This window comes from Sesamum indicum, linkage group LG5 (genome assembly GCF_000512975.1).
Source record: "Sesamum indicum cultivar Zhongzhi No. 13 linkage group LG5, S_indicum_v1.0, whole genome shotgun sequence".
Classification (NCBI taxonomy): Eukaryota; Viridiplantae; Streptophyta; class Magnoliopsida; order Lamiales; family Pedaliaceae; genus Sesamum; species Sesamum indicum.
In genome coordinates, this window is record NC_026149.1 from 1,013,749 (window position 1) to 1,034,277 (window position 20,529).

Below are 20,529 nucleotides of genomic sequence, written 5' to 3' on the forward strand. Positions count from 1 at the left end.
TTAATGAATGTTGCAAGCGGGAAGGGCCAATCAGGGGATTTTATATTCAAGTTTTTGGGAGAATTGAGAGACCCATATATATATATATATATATATATGTATTACAAAAACAAAAGATGGAATTTGAAATGGAAATGTGAGTAATTGAATTAATGTCGACCTTTGTTATATTCAGTGTGTATATATATATATACATACAGAAAATGGTTATATATATGTTATATATGGAGTAACTGATGATTAACAAGTCACCTTGGCCTGGACAAATTAAAAAGCCGGAACAAGTCTCCTGAATTCCATCATTTCATTACAATAAAGCCAAAAACCCTTTAACCTATGTATTTGTTTAGGCAGTGCATATATAAAAGCCAGACAATGAGGTTTTAGTTTCCACCGGTACCACAAGAAACACATAGTAGGATATTCATACTTAAACCTCACAAAAGTTTGTATATCTGTGTCGCATTCTCCTTTTTTTATATATTCAGACAACAATATTAATATTCTCATTTTCTGGTTTTAGTTTCTTTCTTGGGAGAGAATTATTCCACTTTGCAAGCTCTTCTTACGCTTCATGTTTTACTGAAATAAGCCTAACAATTAGTACATATATATAAGAAATCATATCCATATAATATATGATATAACTAATTAATGATATATAGTTTTATGTGTATTAAAAATAAATATATAAAAATCACCTCCCTCCCAGCTCCTCCAAAAATGTGTGGAGGATTCTTCAATAGTACGAGTGCTAACAATGATACACTATCTACCATATATATATAGGACATGAAGCATTTAAGAATACCAGTTGGATCCAACGCTCGTGCACACAAATAATTTGGACATTCTTCAAACCGATCCCCACTTCAATCCATTATTTGAGTGAAGATACAATGAATTCCCAACTTGAATTAATGCCAAATACGTACGCATCCTTCGCCTAGCTATCATTAATTTGTTGGCTCCTCTAGAAATTCTTGTATCAAAGACTACACATCGAGTTGAAGTTGATTGCAATTTGCATGCAACCCCACAATAGCGCACTCGAATAATTTTTACCCAAATCAGATTTGACCAAATTAAATTAATTATAGGATAAATGTGATTGATCACTTTGCTAAACTATACATTAATCACTCGGCAAGTGCATTACACTCGCCGGCCAAACTGAATTCAAGTTAGAATTTTTTAGGACAAGAAAACATGTGTGTGTGTGAAAAATTATATGGTCATTTCCACTCACATCAATTCATTAAAGGAACGAAGTTTCTTTTTCTTTTTTTGGGATGGAGGCATGAGAGATGCCGACGAATATTTAAGTGCCTCCAACCATGCAATATTCAAAGTAGCTGGTCTTAAATGGATGGATGGATGGATGGGTACTGAATTATGAGTGGTTGCGATATATATATATACATATGAGTGACAACTTGATTGTTTGACTGATCATATATATTGGTATTGCTTACCTAACATTGGATTAATCATTTCATCTAATGGGGACCCAATTATGCCAGTTCATTGTTTGTCCAAGAAAGAGACATATATGCTATAACTACAAGCTCATTGTGGTTGTGATGATAATGAAAGAAGGAGTCGGAGACCTTAATCATGCATCTGCTCACTATCTGAATGATCAGACAGAGTTCTTGAAAGATCCTTATACATATATACACTTGGGCCGTTTATACGCAAGCCTGCTTGTGATATAAATTTCTTCAACAATGGTATGGGATTTGGATCACAAACATTGAGCTTAATAACTATTGGGCTTTGGGTCACAAACAAGCATATAAATTGACCTTAACAGTAGTTGTACAGTCTGTCCTGTTAAGGCCCACTACCTATACTTATTGGCCTTGAGTCCGACTGCTGCTTCATTTCTCGATTTCAGTACTGAATGCTAGAGCCTAGAGCCTAGAGCTGGTAATTAATCCAATCCCGCGACGGACAGGAAAAATTAGTGGAATGCTATGGGAAAACAAAGTTACAACTCAAAAATAGATGAAAAGTTATATATATATATAAATCAAATAGCAGCCAATTAACCAAGACCTGAAGTTGACAAAAGTGTCGCTGATGAAATAATCCTTCTAAGTGGATTCCGCTTGTTCAACACGCTCCTCGCCTGCTGCAGGAAATATTAACCATTCATCCGTATCATTTGCATCCGGAGCTGATTTCTCAACATCATCTCTTGTATCAAATTCCGAACACGCCCCGTCCGAACTTTCCCTGAATTCTTTGCCTCCTCCACTTTTGCCGTCCAAAGAGTTCAAAAACCCAATCCACCATGCGTACGAAGAAGAGTACTGATTATCATACCATTCAACCTCCAGAACTTCCACCGGAGCACACAACGTCGACACTGCAGGTGCAGTGGTGGACCAAGTGGGTTGAGGGATGGGCATGGATTCCGTTAACTGATTATAGTAGTTGTGATTACGAGAATTGCTGAGAAGCGAAGGGTTATGATGAATCCTCACCACAGAAGCCGATGATGATCTGTGAAGCTGCAAAGCATTCACAATCTCTCTTCTTGCTTCAGCCATGTTGATGAAACTGCTGCTTAGGGCAGCTTTCCTTGTGTGAGACCGCCTCCTTGTGCGTTTTCTTGTAGAAACATCGCCTAATTTCCTGGAAGAAGAATCTGCGTCTGCCATGGATTTTTCTTTCACAGAGCAATATATACTTGCAAGTTTCAGTTCTAGTTCTACCCTGGAGTGCGGCCGGCAGTTGAAATTAGTAGAAAATGAAATGGGAGTGGAGTGATAGTGAATGATTTATGAATGTGAAGGGCATAAGAAGAGGTAGGTAGTAAATGAGAAAGAATGAATTAATCAGTTTGTCAGAAAGCAGAAGCATGTAGATCGACACCTGGTAAAAATCGATGGACACCTGGAGTGGGAACTGTTTTTGTTTAATCAATCCTCCTTCCTGGGCTGGGCTGGGCTGGCTCCACCACCACCCTCCCATCGCCTCTTATTACATATACATATATGGATATATGTATGTTGCATCCTGAATGGCAGCATTATTATTAGCATTAATTTGCAAAAGGGTGAGAATTTTATTTGAAGAGGAAAAGTGGGTTATGATGAAAAACGTGGAACAATTTCAGAGAAAATTCCAGTTTACTTGGAAAAGTTTTTAATTTTTGTTCAACTTTTGGGCTTCCCCAGTCAAAATAATAATAGGCTCTTTTGTTATACTTTATTGAATTTTGTTTGGACGAATGTGAATATGGACAAATGTTGGCGGCGTTTGCTTATTGCAAAATGTGGATAAAAAAGTCCAATGTTGATAAAAAAACTACCTATAATAGGCTCTTTTGTTATACTTCTGAAGTTGAAGTCAGCCTGTAACTAATCCCAATTAAGACCCAATCCAAAATTTTATAGGTAGTTGAATGGCCCACAACTTAAGAAAAAGCAGGGATCAAAATCAATGCGGGACCAGCCCATCAATCTCATCTGCTGCAGAACTTCAACAACTAAATACCTTTCTACGACTACTCCAGATGTGAAATATATATTCATATATCTATAGTATTATTCTTCAAAGTGAATAATGGAAATGGGGGGGTCGGCAGCTTTTGGGGCCTCCCCCATTTTTTTGGGGTTGGGATCCGGACCAGATCATAAAGTCTAAACTAAGGCCGCATTCAGATGCGCGTCAAAAGCTGACTGAAATGTTTATGTATTGGCACATATCTGACTTGGCATTGGCATTGGCATTGGCATGGATGATGGATCCCAAGCCCACGACTATTTGGTAGCTTAAAACTTTTTTAACACTCATTCTTAGCTAAAAAAAGGAAGTGATGGGAAACACGTTTCCGATCCAGCGCTCACTAACCCCCGTATTATTAATTAATCTATTATATATTTACTGAATTACGTACTGGTGCTAGCTAATAAGTAGGATTGGCGGTACTAATATATGCATGCATGGGCATGCTGCAGTAGCAGTACCACCAGTAGTAGCAGCTGGTAATCAAGAATTGTGGAGTGTGCAGCATTAGATGGTGGGGGCAGTACTAGTACATCATCCCTGCTTTGCATTGAATCATCACGTGTATAATACCTCTGGCTTATTAGTACTGCTCGGCTGGTCCCATTCACTTGGGACAATACTGGGCATATGATATCTGTATGTGCTTCACCATTGCAGGTACAAATACACTAAGTTTTTATTCTCATCAACCTGCTCTTCATATAAATTGCTCTCATGCATATGAGACTAGTTATCAGCAAAATTATCGCAACAAATTAAAGTTACCTACCTACCAAAACACAGATCCTATACTATGGCCTATCTTAGTATCTTCTCCTCCCTTCAACCACGTGAAAATAAAACCAATATCTATATATATTTATATATGCTCTTAAAACCAATATCTATATCTATTTATATATGCTCTTACGTACGTTCCGCCAAATTCAGATGAATCACAACTCGATCCACATAATTAATTATACAGAAATTTCATTTCATACAAACTACTGATGCTGATGATATTCAATTTCTGCAGCTAGCTAATAATTAATTCAATTCAGAAAAATAAACGAATTTAAAAAAAAAGCGATAAGCTGCTGCTGCTCCTACATGCTACAGCTACAAGCCAACACAATTCTTTGAGGTAGTAACTCCACCATCCACCACAAGATTATGACCACTAATATACCTGGACTCGTCACTCGCTAGAAAAAGCGCTGCCTCCGCTATATCCTTTGCCCTCAGAGCCTCCCCGTTCAAATTCCCCATACCCCTCACAAACTCCTCCATTTTCTCCACCTCCTCCTCACTAACACCCTCCCCCTCCCCCTCCCCATCTACCCGCCACGCGTTCACCAGCATCCTCGTCGCCACCCCAAACGGCGAAATGCAGTTCACCCGAATCCCGTAACGCCCCAGTTCACAAGCCGCATTCTTCGTCAGCCCCACTATGGCGTGCTTCGATGCCGTGTACGAATGCGGCCCAAGCCCGCCCATCACACCCGCCACACTAGCCGTGGAGATTATACAGCCAGCAGTGCGGGCACCGATCATGGCCCGGGCTGCGTGCTTCATCCCCAGAGCGGTGCCTCTGACGTTGACTCTCATGACCTGGTCAAACTCGTCGGCGTCGAAATCGAGGATGCTCTTGTGCTTGGACTGGTTGCCGAGGACGCCGGCGTTGTTGAAGAGGATGTCGAGCTTCCCGTAATTGGAAAGCGTAGAGTTGATTAGGGTTTGGATGTCTTCCTCGGAGGTGACGTCGCAGTGGACGTAGGCGACGTGAGGGGATAACGAATTTGCGAGTGAAATTCCGAGTGCGTCGTCGACGTCGGCGATAATGACCTTGGCACCATGGATGGCGAAGAGTCTTACGGTCGCCTCTCCAATGCCTCTAGCGCCGCCGGTAACAATTGCAACTTTTCCATCCAATCTGCATACAAAAGGATGATTGAAAATGGAGTGTGTGTGTGGGTGTATATATATATATATATAGAGAGAGAGAGAGAGAGAGGGAGAGAGAGATGTGTAGATGATGAGGTACCTTTTGATGGAGATGGTAGAAGAAGTGGTTTCCTTATGGAGGAGTTGGATGCCGGGAAAGGTAATCTCGGGAGTGAATTGGGCAGGCATTATATTAATTTTGATGATTAATTGTGTTTGAGAATATTGGCGGCGGAGGAAACTAGAATACAGGGTCAATGGGTTGTTCATGTGACCCACCCATCAATTCATACGCACCCTGCATTTTATATATATATATATATATTAAATATTAATTAATTTGCTCACTCTCCTTCCACTCTCCAACGTTAACTAGCCCTCCTCTGCCTACGCTCTAACTAATAAACACAGCAAGGCAGGCAACAACTGAGCATTATTTGTAGTATCCAAAAGTGTTAATTTGTTAGAACAAACATTAAACAAACTCATCATGCCCCAACTACCTACTTTATTTATCTTCTTCATATTCAACTATATATAGCACTTTATATTAATTAACATTCTAATCAAACTATATATATATACACGTCTACCTATATATCAACACGATTAATAAAGACACGGATCCAGTTTATTTATACATATATATATATGATTGTCCACTGTAGATTTCAAATAAATATATCCAATGAGATCTCACTCAAGTCCTTCTCACCTTAATTAAGCCAACTAAATCATTCTCTTCGAAATTACATATATATATATATATATATATATCTAAGTGGACACAATTATCTCCAACTAAAAAACGTAAATTTCGACCACGTATATACAAACAAAATAAATGTAACAACATATATATATATATATATATCATGATCAGAAAGAAAATAGCAGCATGAAACTAATTAAAATCACAATTAATATTTATATTTTTTTTAAATAATCTATAATACTAATTATAGCTAAGTAATTCAACTGATCAACACATCCATACATATCTAGTTAATACTAATTATATATAGAGATATATACCTATAATTAAGTACTAAATTATAATATATAAACATAATTATATATAATTAAAGTAACATTTCCTGATTCATATTTTTCTTCATCAAAATCAAATAAACTAGAAGAAATACTCTTATTTGTATGTTGTTGTTTTTTTATAGCCAATAGTCAAAATTCAGATATATATAATGTGGTGGTTCTTTAAGTACCTTTTAATTAATAATAAAGCAGGAGGTCGAAAATAGTGTTAGGTGTTATATATTGTGGGAACGTGAGAGGTAGGGAAATTAAGGCGTAAGTAGTAGACAAATTTGGTATGGCAGCACATGGACAAGAGAGTACTCGACCACCTCTCTTCACCGTTCCGCCAGTACCTCACTTATTCATCCACGTCCAAACACACTAAAATTATTTATTGTTAGTTTTTTTTTTTATATATATTTAAAAATATGAGGCATAAAATTTGTTTAGGAGTAAGCCCTCTTAAAGCTCAAACAGGCTTCCATCACTAAAGGGACCTCCTGAAATCCCCATCCTAAGCCCTCATTTACTTTACGCCTCATTACTTTTTATGAAAGCATGAATTTTGTAATGTACTTTTTTAACACTCACTTATGAGAAGGATTAAAGGCGCTTCCCGCAAGAAAAAATAAAAGGAGCCAACCCACCAAGAAAATTCAAGGGGACACCTACCAAAAAAAAACAGGGAGGACCTCCCTTCTTAAAATTCCTAGAAGACACCCTTCAAGAAGGATGATAGGAATATCCAGCTAAGTAACATCATGGGGACACCCCCCACGAAAAAGAAAAGTGCAAGGAGCTCTCTCTTCAGATAGGTTTTCGCGACCCCCCATCCCAACAAGATCTGTGGAACCAACATATCAAAAAGATGATCTCATTTCAAAAGAGGAACCGCAAACAGATCAAATTGCATTACGAAGCCCCTGGCCTAAAAGCGTCGTCAGGGGCGAATTAAAAATATCCCAGTGGAGCAGAAAATGAAAATTGTTTAATCCCCATTTCAAATGGGGGATAGCAGGCAAAGCAAGGAAAATAAATTATTTTCAACTAGCAGTCACATTACATCATTTTTTCTCCCCACAGGCGGGGTCTTCCACTTCTTTCTCCGGATGAGTATCGGCAGCGGGTGAGGGGGCGGCAGGAGGAGCTGTATCACTAGCTTGAGGGATCCCTCTTCCTTCTCTTCGAAAGCACCCTCTCCTTGGAGATCCCCTGCTGTGGCATAAATTGCAACTTTATATGGGAGACTCCTTACTTCTGCCTCAGTTTCCCTCAGTAGGTTGTCCAAATCTCCTTTTGCAAGACATCACAAACGATCATTATAGTGACAAGAAAGAAATACAAACAAAAGAGGAAGAAGGAAACTAACCTGAGTCTAGGGGAAAGCCCCCTCTCCTTGGACAGAAGGTTTGGCAAAGGGATCAGGTGCATTATATCAAGTGGTGGCAAGGTCAAGGAAAGAGGGCTCATCTCCTACAGGAGGGGTACCCTTGAGCTTGAAACTGCTCTTTGCAGAGCGAGAAGCTATACTCGAAGAAGGGCCCCGCTATCTTAGCTACCTCCTACTGATATTCTAGGGACCCTTTGAACTCTTTCAAATGACTCTTGCAGTAGGCTTCCAAGAAATTTTTGCCCTCTTCAAAATAGGGGAGGTCCGTCACAGCCTTCTCCACTGCTTTCTTCAGGGTACCCTCGTGGCTGGCCGCCTCCTTCCTCAGTTGCTTCACCTCCCTCTCTAATTGCTGACAACGCCCTATTACCTCCTTCTTCGTCTCCCTCAACTTAGCATTTCCATTCCCCACACGCTCCAACCTATCCTCTAGTTTGCATCTCTGGGCGTCACTAGAAGGAACAGGAAGGGTTCCTTGCAGTCTGGAGGAGAGCTCTTCATAGACTGAGGTAGCCTATGAAAAACACAAATCATCAGGAAGGAATGTACAAACAAAAGGCATAAGACATAGGCGGACAGATACCTTAAAGAGGTAGAGGGCCCCCACTCTCTCTAGCTCTTCTCGAGAGAGAGGAGAGAACAACTGCTTATCTCCGGGGGATAAGGTTTCCCTCATCAAATCCACCATCAGAGTGGCCTTTCCCTTGTCTTGCTCCAACAAATAGCGACTGTGAAGGAAGGCACAAGCTGCATGGGAAGATCGATGAAAGGTATTTGTTTCCTCTTTGGAAGGAGGAACAAGCGGCAGCATAGAAGTGATACGAGAGGGAAACGTCCCCATAAAATCGGTCCGAGGTTTTAACCCACGTCTTTAGTAACCGTCCTACTAAGGAGCAGTTACCATGCAGAATAGGCCATTGGACGTGCATGTTGCAGTTACATCAAGGACACGCTCTTCTCGCCCATCATTGCAACCGTCAGATCAACCTTCCAAAAGTTGCTGCATTGTTTCCCAATAGTGCGGAATTGTAGCAGCTGAACAGACGGACGGACCCCAGATAGGAAGATCCTCCCTTCCCAAAACTACCAAGGCCTTCCATTCAGAGAATGAGAGGGTACCTTCCTCCCTCATAAATGGAGACGGATCCTCCTTCTCGATGAAGCGAGATTTCCTACTCTAAGGATTTAGGAGGCACCTTTCATCCTTAGAGTGGGGGGACTAAATGATGGGCATGGCCTAAAATAGATTGGCCTAAGAAAAGACGCTAGGCCCAAACACAGGCCCGCCAGTGCAGGAAAGGGTCAGCTCGCCCAGGTCGACAGGCTTGACCTAAGGAGGGGGCACCTATGATCTGGTCTAGCCCAAGGGAGAGGCTCGGTAGGTTCAGCCCAAAGGGTGGCCCTCCCACACTAAAGCTTGGCCTAAGAAATCAGCCTAGTACGAAAACCCTCGAAGGAAGGTTGGTGCTCTCAAGAAGTTGGACTCTTCAGCTTGAAAGGACTCCTCACCAACTAGGAGTCTACATGAAGAAGGAGTCCCCCTTCATCCGAAAACTTACTGCTTAAGAAATGGATAAAGAGGAACCTTAACCACGAATCCCGCCTTTCTCGCTGGCTATGCGAATCCCCCTTAGCAAGACTTCTAAAACAGGGGAACTCCTCCTCTATAAATAAGGAAGGTACCCCTCAACAGACAAGCCATTTTTTCTTCCACACTCGAGAATCTCTCTTGCCATTACTCTACTACTTTTCATGCTCTTACATACGAAATTCTTACTTTTATCATAATATCTCTCTTAGTTCATTTTTGTATTTATCTATTCTTAAATCAGGAACTAACTTAAGCATCGCAGTGCTAACTTTTTATTTTGCAGGTCCTCGTTGTCAAAAGTTTTCACTCAATTAGCCCAAATCCGATATCAAGACCCAAAGATCTTGAACCTGTGCTAAAATCGCACGCATCACGTACGGATTAAAATGCCCATAATGAAATATTATCTCACAAAATGCAAGAATAATTAGATACAAGAAAATAATTTGTTTAAAAAAAAAGGACTGAGTACACCGCAAGAGTTGAACTCGATGGTAAAATACAATGCAGAATGGAAAAAAAATAACATGGCTTGTCATTAAGCAAAAATAGATGGCTGATTAGGAATTTTTGCGTGAGAGAATATGATAGTCAACCGACCATAATGAATCACATCCATAAAACATATCATATCAGATAACAAGAAACTTGGAAGCTGATCAGTACTAGTGCACCAAATCCTAGTTAGCTAGCTACTTGGAGAAATTATTTGTCAAACATTTTTCTCTTTTCCTAATCTTTTGTGTCGGCCAAGTACAAAGAGATAAAGTATATAATTGTGAAACTTATGTCAGATCCAGCTACCTAATACCTTTTATTCATCATAGTCATAGCTGCTGGTTGTAATTAAGATATAAGTATACAAGAGACGAGAGATCCATCTTCCATAAATTATGTATATGTATGTATGACGACATGTGACACATTCTCCAAGTTAGTCAACCAACTTAGCTGTGATTACTTAGGAACTTGAGTTGTGTCTAATTAACAGCTTGCCCACTAACTCCGGAAAAAATCCCTTATAATTCATTCTTGTTCCTTTTATTACATTTTCTGCTAATCTATAATTTCATACTTACACAGCTCATCAGATTCAACAAATTACAAGGATATTCTACTACAACTTAACACTAAGATACGTACGTACAATATAAATCAAGATTTTAAATTAAGTATCCGCATGAGGTGTAGTTTTTGATATCTTCTGGGTGAAGTGGGTGATAATACTATGTTGAGTTTGGTTTAAAACTAAAGATATGGAAGGCTGGGCTATGATAATGGACAATGTTATTGGACCTTGACTAATTAAAGCGCTAGTATAAGATTACAAGGAAGAGGTGAGGTAGCCTCCATATATACTCAATTCTTAATTAATTATGTTAAGCTCTTGAAGATGGTCGGCCCAAGGTCCAACCTGTAGTCCAAGCCCACTGGACTGGACTCCACTCAAACCTCTCTCTAATACAAACTACAAAGACCATATCATGCTGAATTGAATTGGTTATTTAAAGAAGCCCCATAACATTTGATTATTTTAGTAGTAGATTAAGATTATTTTGGTAAATTTAATTATTTATGAGCTATAATTTGTACAAGTGGGTCCAATTTTACTGCATTTGAGCAGCTTTCTTAGGCTAATTCTAATTTAATTTGTTAAAAAATACATAATTGTACATATTGCGACTGGCAAATATTTGTATGTATATTGATAAAAGTAAATAGTATTTGTGTAGGTAGGTATAGGTAGGTAGAGATGTGAAAAGAAAGGAAAAGATTAATAGATGATGACGTAGATAGATTCATTTATTAGGTTTGATTTTGTAATTATATATATATATATATATCCCTTGAATATAGATAGATAGGTATATTCACATTTTTTTGAATTTGTTGTGTAAACAGACAGATATGTTGACATTTGGGCAATGGGGGTAGGTATAGTGGAGAGGGAAAAGCTGGGCTTTGGTTGAGCTCTTGATTCATGCCAATCATATTTATTAGTAGAAATTGCGAAACCTAAATTAACTTTAAAGCCAAGACTGCATCATTATATATGTATATATGTCAGCCCTAAAATGGAATTGAAGAAAGAGTCTCTCTCTCTCTCTCTCTCTCTCTCTCTATCTGTGTGTGTTTGTGTTGAAATTTGTGCCAAAAGCATATGAGGAGCTACGGAAACTAATCACTTCTCAACCTTTAAATTAATCACTCGTCATTCTCTCAATTCTCACATATATATATATACACACACAAACAACACACATATGTTGCAGTGTTGCATGCGTAATTGTCCCGTCCCATAAATCATACATATATACCTCCTAATAGTAATTGACAACAACAAAAGAATATATATATATATATATATATAGTGGGGTCCACTTATCTGAAGCCAACAAATATATTTATCTTAATAATAATGAAGATGGGGTTTTGATGCAAGGCATGGTGGTGACCAACCATGATCACTTCTTCCTCTTCAATTTCACTATTCACCCTCCCATCACATAAGTCATAACATAACTCAATGCTCAATGCCATTGAGAGTACATACTCAAAGTCAACAATAAGACAAACCAAATTGAATTATGACAACATCAACCTTAATTCAATCTTCCAAACTAAAATTATCATCAATTTAAGAATTTACGCCTCTCCAAAAAATAACGGATCCACTACACCGCATGCCCACTGTGAACGCCTCCAAACGCGCCTGAGACTTAAATTGCACAACCGCACCATTTTTATTTATTTCACGCATTCCCATCCCATCCCTACAAACCCAACACCCCCATACAAACCATACTTTATAAGTAAAACAAAATTCTAAATAGATTTTTCTTTCTTGTCAGCTATTTAAAGCAGTCAACACTAATCTCCCTGGAGTCCTCTCCTCAACTCTTCACAGTTAAAATTGACAATTGAAAATTCGGTTGGGAGTTGAGATTTCATCGAAGCAAGACAAAATGCCGATGAGTAGATACGAGATAAGAAACGAGTACAGCTTGGCCGATCCGGACCTGTATCGAGCCGCCGATAAGGATGATCCAGAAGCTTTGCTTGAAGGCGTCGCCATGGCTGGATTAGTCGGCGTTCTTCGCCAGATCGGCGACCTCGCTGAGTCAGTCTTTTCTTTTTCTTTTTTTTCTTGTGAATTTTTCTTATTGTTTTTGTGCTTGGAGTCTTTTGGATGAAATGTCAGGAATTGAGGGTTTTTTTCGAGGCTATAATTGTCAACTTGACACCTTCAACTCTTTATTTTCTCTTTCAGCTTCGTGTTGTCCTGGAGGTTGTTTTTTTGTTTGAATTTTGGTGTTTCTGGAAAACAATCTTGGTTTATATTTTCTTTTTGTTTCCCAATTTATTAGCTTTGTATTGTTTTTGCTGTTGCTTTAAATTCAACTTTGGTATTTTGCATAAAATGGATGTACTTAGGGGGTTTTATGTTGATAACTGAGACGTGAAAACCTTACCGACTTGGTTGTTAGTTGTCGAGTTTGAACCCTTGTTCTCTGTATCTACTCCTTCTGCAATGTTGGGGTTTTATGACATGTGAGGAAATTAGGAATTATCTGTAGGTTATTGTACTGCTCATAGACCAGGGCCAAGTTAGTTTTCAGTTGTTTAATTTCTAATTTGTAGCTTTTAGTATTCGGTTTCGTGACTGAAATTTGGCTTGAACTAAATGAGTGGAATTAGTGATATGGAACTTACGTTTGTATTTTTTTCTGTATTCAACAAGTCTTTGTATTGACATCTATTTTGAAGTTATCGTCTTGGTCACTGATGGATGTTTCTAATTTTATTTAGTTTTTGTTTGTACTTGGTCTACTGGTTGTGATCAAACTGGAGGCTTTTGTTGCTATTTTTTACTATCGAGATTCTGTGCGTGCATGATGTTTCCATACAGTTATCCACTTATCCCAGATGCTGACGGTTTTTTTATGGATGAGAAATGATGTAATGCGAAATGTATTTCATAACTTTTGTAAAACTAGGGTGTGTTTTGAGCATCAAATGGGCAGTGGAAATAGAACTTATTCAAAAGTCAATTGGCCTTCTGATAAGTTATTTCTTCTCTTGCATCTGTATTCCATCTTGCTAAATGCATTGCTAGAATGATTGGAGCAAGAAACTGTGAATACATAAAATGTGACCTCGATTGACCATTTTTGGCCGAAAAATGCCGTATTCCACCTAGAGTATATTTAACGCAATCTAAATGTATCCTTGGATTTCAGTTCCTGTGTTTTTGTGTTATTTGTGTATGTTATAGAACATATTTATGTTGTTTACAACTTCATCAAAGTGATTGGTGAGAATGGAACTTTAAAGGTTATCATGCTTCCTTTGGGAGACCGAGCCTAAGCACCTAGAAGTTCGTATTGAGGTTATCAAAACTTCATAGACCTCTTAAAGTTAGAAATTTTACTAAAAGAATGGGTTACCCCCCCTTGAAAGTTTTGCATTGCATGGCTGATAATCCATCAGTCCGGCCATCTGTGCTTCTAAATCTTTCTTTTTTCTTGAAGAAGTTCATCAGGTGGGGAGCTATAGGTAACCCCATAGAACTTGTCAACAATCTGTGGCAGTTTAATGTTTTGGAAATATTTGCTGTCAGTGGGAAGAGCTTTTTAATTGCTTGTTTCTTGTGACTATTGAAGGTTTGCTGCAGAAATTTTTCATGATCTACATGAAGAAGTGATGGCGACTGCTGCAAGAGGGCACGGCTTAATGATCAGAGTCCAACAGCTTGAGGCTGAGGTTCCTTCCATTGAGAAAGCATTTCTTTCACAGACAAACCATTCCTCATTCTTTTACAATGCTGGTTAGAACTGCTCTTCTTTTGGTTGTTTCCCTGCATCAACCTCTCTGTTGCTTTTTTAAGGAATTCTTTACATGGATCCTTCTTTTTGCTGCTGTTAATAAACCTGGTTATATATGGTATAGTTTTTTTCTTCAGTATTGGTGATAATGTTTCAGAGTGGTTTTCAACTATGGTTCTTGTCGGTTTCATTGTTTATAGTAGCTGGCTCTGCTTACGTGACATCTTCAGTTAAATATGCCCGAACTTTCTGATTAGATGTAATTGTGATGGGTTTAAAATATTATGTTTCAGGTGTTGATTGGCATCCAAATCTACGTATGGACCAGAATCTAGTAACTCAGGGAGATTTACCTCGATTTGTAATGGATTCCTATGAAGAATGTAGGGGTCCTCCGAGGCTATTCCTCCTTGACAAGTATGATCTGTTGTTCACTTTGATGTTGACTAATGTATCTTTCTCAAAAAGTATCTCAAATGGAATCAACAACTTAGGTTTGACGTTGCGGGTGCTGGAGCATGTCTAAAACGGTACACCGATCCTTCTTTTTTTAAAGTGGAAAACCCTGAAGTTACTGGTGCAGATGTGCAGAGGGAGAAGAAGATCCGCAAAGCAAAGGTAATTCCTTAACGTAGATTTAGTTCCCCACAATTAATGGATACTGCTGCATAGAAGTTCTTTGCTCCCAAAGTTAGCATTTGGCTTTGCAGCGATGGTGTGTGTGTGTGTGTTTCATCACAAATCTTAAGATATAGTAGTATAAAATATCCAAATTATGACCAGAATATTCTAAGAATTCTTGTCCTGACTAGAATAGTTGCGTTGGTGATTAATTTTCTTTCATCTCAGAAGTTCATCAATTCTCTTATATTAATGTGAAAATTTGATTTTCATATGGCTGACATTGATGACCCCTCAATTGCACAATCATCAGATTATGCTGCATCAGGTAGTATAATGCATACCTGGATAACCGGAATACATGGCAGCAGTGTAAATCTTCAAGCTATTTCTTTTTATTTCTCTTCTTATCAAGAAAATGGAGAAATTTGTCCAATAATAAGTGGACTCTTTGTCACACTGCCTATGTTGCCCAGTTATTGATATGCATTCCGTGCTAATATTATCATTTGTCTGCATATTCAACAGAAGAAAGGGCCACGCTGGAGAAATGGAGAAACCCCTGAAGTTTTACCTACATCACATGCCAAGTGAGATTATGTTTCTTTTGCCACGTATGATCTTTTCAGTGGTTGCTCAAGGAGTAAGATGTGTCTCATATTTTATACTAACTCTTACAGACTCCATCAGCTTTTTCTTGAGGAGGCAGTTGACAATGGTGTTAACAACTCTACACGTCGTGTGAAATTAAAAAGGAGGCTGAATGGATTTCCATTTGACACAAGAACTGGGAAGAGCTACATGGAGAAAATATTGAAGACTCCTTCGCCAGAGCATAAAATGCTTCAAGCAATCACTGTCAGTTCACCATTGGAGTTGCCTGCAAATGATCACAATGGATCTGATCTTAAGGTACTTGATGTCAGATCAGTTAGGCCTGCTACAGAGAACATGGGGAGAAAAAGAAGTCCTCCACAACCAGATAGAGTGGAAATTATGTCGAGTACATCCATGTATGAGATGAATGAGCTTCCTGCAGATGATAAAATCTGTGATGCACCCAATTCATATCTTAATGTCGTAGCAGATGGAATCTCATCTACTCTTGATGAGGAGACTGGTCAGAAGGATATAGCTGTAGATGGAGAGGGCAAAACAGAAGGCAGCTTAACTGGTTATCAATCTGATGATATTGCCAGTGAGATAGACAATTATGTGGATGCACCTTCAACTATTGAGTCAGAATTGGAAACAGACTCTGAGCTCAGGGTGAAGAAAGATTTTACCTCCTGCTATATTAGAAGTGAACTGTTGATTTCTGATACAAATGAAGAACATCTTCACACGCAGTCATCAGATTCCCAATCAACTGGTGATTCGACTATATCCGATGAGGGAAGCAACCCATCCAAAAAAGTTATAGCTGGAGGTTTGTCTTCTGGTTCTCAGAGAATCTCAGCTGAAAACCCACAAGTGGAAAAATGTTCTGGTGAAGGATTTCCATCTTCTGATATCCCTGACATTGCGATACTCGATGCATCATCTTACCAGAAAACTGCTTACGAAGATTTTCCAGTAGCTCAACCTCCAAGACCTGTGGTTTCTGATGGTACATGCACTGGAAAAGTTGAAATCACCAACCACAGGCCTAACTTTGAGCAGCTGACCTCTAATTTCTGCAGTAATGATTCAACATCCATTTTTCCACATTGTGATTCAGAAGGCAGCATGAGAGAAGATAGGGCAACGGGAGCTATGTCAAATGAAGCAGCCTCAGTAGAGGACCAAGAAATGGAAAAGAACCTGATTATGCATTCCCCAAGTTCTCCCAGTGTCTCTGATTCCAAATCACAGTTAGGAGATGATTCTCCAGTAACCTTTTCTGGAGAACATCTAGTGAATGAGCCAGATGGTGAAGATGCACCCAGTGTTTCTACTGTCTCTGATATCCTCTCCGACTCCACGAATGGTCCAGCTGCAGTATCTGCTTATTTGGTGCATGAAGATGACTCCAATGTGGAGGATGTTAACCAGGTTGAGAACATCACTTCTGCATTAAATATGTGCAATGATCTTTCTCGGAATAGACATGATACTGCAGAGATGATTTCCGCTGAGAGACAAGTTCCAGGTATTTTGGATGATGAGGTACTGAAGTTGCCTGAAAACTTTCCATCTGAGAGTACTGATATGGAGCATAACCAAGAGTATATTACATCAATGGTTTCCACTGGAGAAACACTGCACAATGATTTGGATAATAAGGAGTCGAATGTTGTTTCTGATGCTTCAAATCATTATTCATGCATCAATGAGGCATCTTGTGGAAAGGAACTTGTGGATTCATCATTTTCCAGTGGTGAAACTGTAGATGCTGAAGACCATTACTCTCATAGCTCTGTTGACAATCAGATTACCTCAGACACATTGATTTTATCACTTGTAGAAGACACTCCTGATTGTCCTGAGGCAAGTCTTGATGCTAATGTCAGAGTTGTTATTCTTGAAGAGCAGGCAACAATTGATGTAGTTCCTGAACCTGGAATTCCCAGATCTTGTGAAGTTGTGGGGTTGCAGGGCTCAGGGACAATGGATGATGTTACATGCAATGATTCTGTAGCTCTGGAAAGTTCATGTTGTACTCCACAAAATCTTGAAAACCTAACAGATACACCGGCAACTGCAGAAAAAGACGGGATCAACCAATACAGGGGTGCCACTGGACTAGAAATTACTGAAATGTCTAGCTCTGCAGATGTGAAATCATCGGATGAGGTGCATGTGGTGTTGGATGAGGCTGGTTCCAGGACATATCAATCAGAGAGTGCAGAGGCAGAGATGGCTTCTTGTGTGCCTACAGGTTCTGATGATGCTATTATAGAGAACGATAATTTACCTATGGGTCTCCATAAATTGGTCAAAGAGCATATTCCTTGCATTGAGGATTCAGGTCTGGATGTGCTTGCGAATGACAAGGATAGTCTATCAGGAAGTCATAATGAATCTGGCTTAGTCGAAGAAGGCGAGAATTCAATATCAGGTGGTCGTAAGGAGTCACGTTTGGTGGAGGAAGTGGGTGAAACAGAATCTGTTACATCAGATTTGCACACATACTTCTGCAACACAATCAATAATGATCATCCCAAATCAGAAGAACTAGATACTGTTTCTAATCCATACGTGGACTCTGAAGTTGAGCACAAGTTCAGTTTTTTCGGTGCTACCCAGATTCAGCCACATACAGGGCAAAGTTTCATGGAGTCAGACAAGGACTTTTTCCAGCAAACTGGTGTCAGAAATCAAGTTTCTGACGCCCTGTCGTTACCTGTTGATTATGGCACTGAAGAAGTGATGTTACTTGAAATGATTGAGTTACCACCTGATCAACTTAATCAAGAGTTGCTGGATTCTGGTGAAAAGAGTTCAGAGTTGTCATCTCTATTGCCCATCAATCCCCAGCAAATGCTAAGTCATGATGATCTCAAAGGAGACAACAATTCTACCTTCATGTTTTCACTTGTTAACTGTCAGTCGTCAACATTAGAGCTTCCGGGAGTAAGAAGCTATGACAATAATATCTCTGGGTATCCCCAGGATTTAGGTTCCACACTTCCCCCAACTAGTTTTTTCTCCGTAACAAATCAGATCAATTTAGATGAATTACCTCCATTGCCACCTCTCCCTCCAGTTCAGTGGAGGATGGGAAAGCTTCAGCATGCCTCGGCTACCACAGAGGGAGAGAATGTGGAACACAAGGAATTACCCTCAGAAGATATCTCCTCAAGTATCCCATCCACTGATGATCTTAGTTCTCCATTTCAAGTGATGAATCACACTCTGACGCACAAGCAATTACCCCCAGAAGAAATCTCCTCAAGTTCAGCATCCACTGACATTGTTAGTTCTTCACTTGAAGAGATGAACTTCTCTCTGAAACACAAGGAATTACCCTCACAAGAGATCTCCTCAAGTACTGCATCCACTGAAAACTTTAGTTCTTCACTTCAAGAGATTGACCACTCTCTGAAACACAAGGAATTACCCCCACAAGGAGTCGCCTCGAGTACCACGTCCACTGACGATGTTAGTTCTTCACTTCAAGAGATGAACCACTCTCTGATTCAGATTGTCCCCGAAACCACATCAAAAGAAGTGAAGGCTGAGCACTCTTCTATTTCGGAGGCTAACTCCATACATGAGACAATCGACCTCCAACCAAGGACAGAAAATGACCAGAAACAGCTTGTCGTGCCTACTTTGGAGAGTGTAGTTACACCACCAGCTGAGGAAGATGGAGTTGCAAATGGGATTCGAATGGTGAAGCTGCCCCGGCCTCGCAATCCTCTCGTTGATGATCTTGCTGCTCTTGATAAGAGCAAAGTAAGTACACTGAGGTTCCTCATTCTTAATTGAATGCATAAATTGGTTTCTCATGTGCATATTATTCAAAATGTCAACCATTCTGCAGCTACGGAAAGTTACAGAACGAGTTAGACCTCAACTACAGAAGGTAGATGAAAGAGATTCACTTTTGGAGCAAATAAGGGCCAAGGTAAGAGTAAATGGATTGATTTTTTGTTTAATGTTATTTACCATTATTTTCTACAAAGTACTCACTACCCTTGATTGGGACAGTCCTTCAACTTGAAACCTGCAGTCACAACAAGGCCTAGCATTCAGGGTCCTAAAACCAACCTTAAACTTGCTGCAATTTTGGAAAAAGCAAATGCAATTCGCCAGGTCCCTTCTTTTTTCTTTCTAGAAACATTGATGTTGTAGTTTTTGTGCCAGTTAAACTCAAATTTATTTATGAAAGTGATGCAATATTACAGGCCTTGGCTGGTAGTGATGAAGATGAAGAAGATAATTGGAGTGACTCGTGAAAATCATCAGTGGCTATATTTCATAAAGCATTCTGTAGATGAGCAGAAGGTGATTTGTTGTACCTTCCTCTACCATGAACTATAAACTCATGTCTTGATCCTTGGGTCCATTGTTTCCAATCCCCTCGTGCTCTCTGAAGAAGCCAATTATGGATGTCGTTTCCAGCCAACAGTGACAGGTGGGTGTAAATATGTTTGATGCACGGACAATGCAAGGCTCAAGCTTGTATGATTCAATTTGTATGTATATGTTTGAGGGTAAATACTTACATTGTTTTCCGCTTATCATAAGATGTATTTTTGCACCAAGTACAAGAAGAAAATAGTAATTGTCGAAACTAGTTACATTTCACATTCACATAAATTGTATGGAACTGAAATTCACTGGTTGATTTATTGATGAAATCTGGTAAAGTTGGAGATGATGTGAAGCGGATTCTTCTGCGAGCTGATCTCCTATATATCTTCCGTTAGAAGATGACTGAATCTTAAAATGCTCCAATATAGGACTTTTTTGTGCAATGTATTCAGTTGTGGAGAATTGGAAATGTCTTGAAGCAAGGAAATGTAGGCAGTCGGCTGGATATGTTGACAAGTGACCGGCCACCACCAGTGTGGTCCTCAACGGATATAGACGGTAGGCAGAGGCAGGGATCCACTTTCCCTGGAAAAATCAGTTCTCCTTGGATATTTTCTTGGTGGTTTTGGAAAATTTTTCTTTCAAATTCAGAGCAA

The 20,529-nt window shown here is 39.3% G+C and overlaps 2 protein-coding genes across 2 annotated transcripts; one reads left to right on the top strand and one right to left on the bottom strand.

Moving 5' to 3' along the window:
- On the bottom strand, positions 4,432–5,683 carry LOC105161499 (short-chain dehydrogenase reductase 2a). The gene is made up of 2 exons (XM_011079198.2): positions 5,549–5,683; positions 4,432–5,437 (listed from the first exon to the last, which is right to left on the bottom strand). Exons 1-2 carry the CDS (start codon positions 5,635–5,637, stop codon positions 4,624–4,626), a joined length of 903 nt encoding a protein of 300 aa, XP_011077500.1. The 5' UTR covers positions 5,638–5,683; the 3' UTR covers positions 4,432–4,623.
- LOC105161500 (protein SCAR2) lies at positions 12,218–20,225 on the top strand. The gene is made up of 9 exons (XM_011079199.2): positions 12,218–12,585; positions 14,129–14,292; positions 14,584–14,707; positions 14,785–14,908; positions 15,440–15,501; positions 15,592–19,291; positions 19,380–19,463; positions 19,547–19,651; positions 19,744–20,225. Exons 1-9 carry the CDS (start codon positions 12,431–12,433, stop codon positions 19,792–19,794), a joined length of 4,569 nt encoding a protein of 1,522 aa, XP_011077501.1. The 5' UTR covers positions 12,218–12,430; the 3' UTR covers positions 19,795–20,225.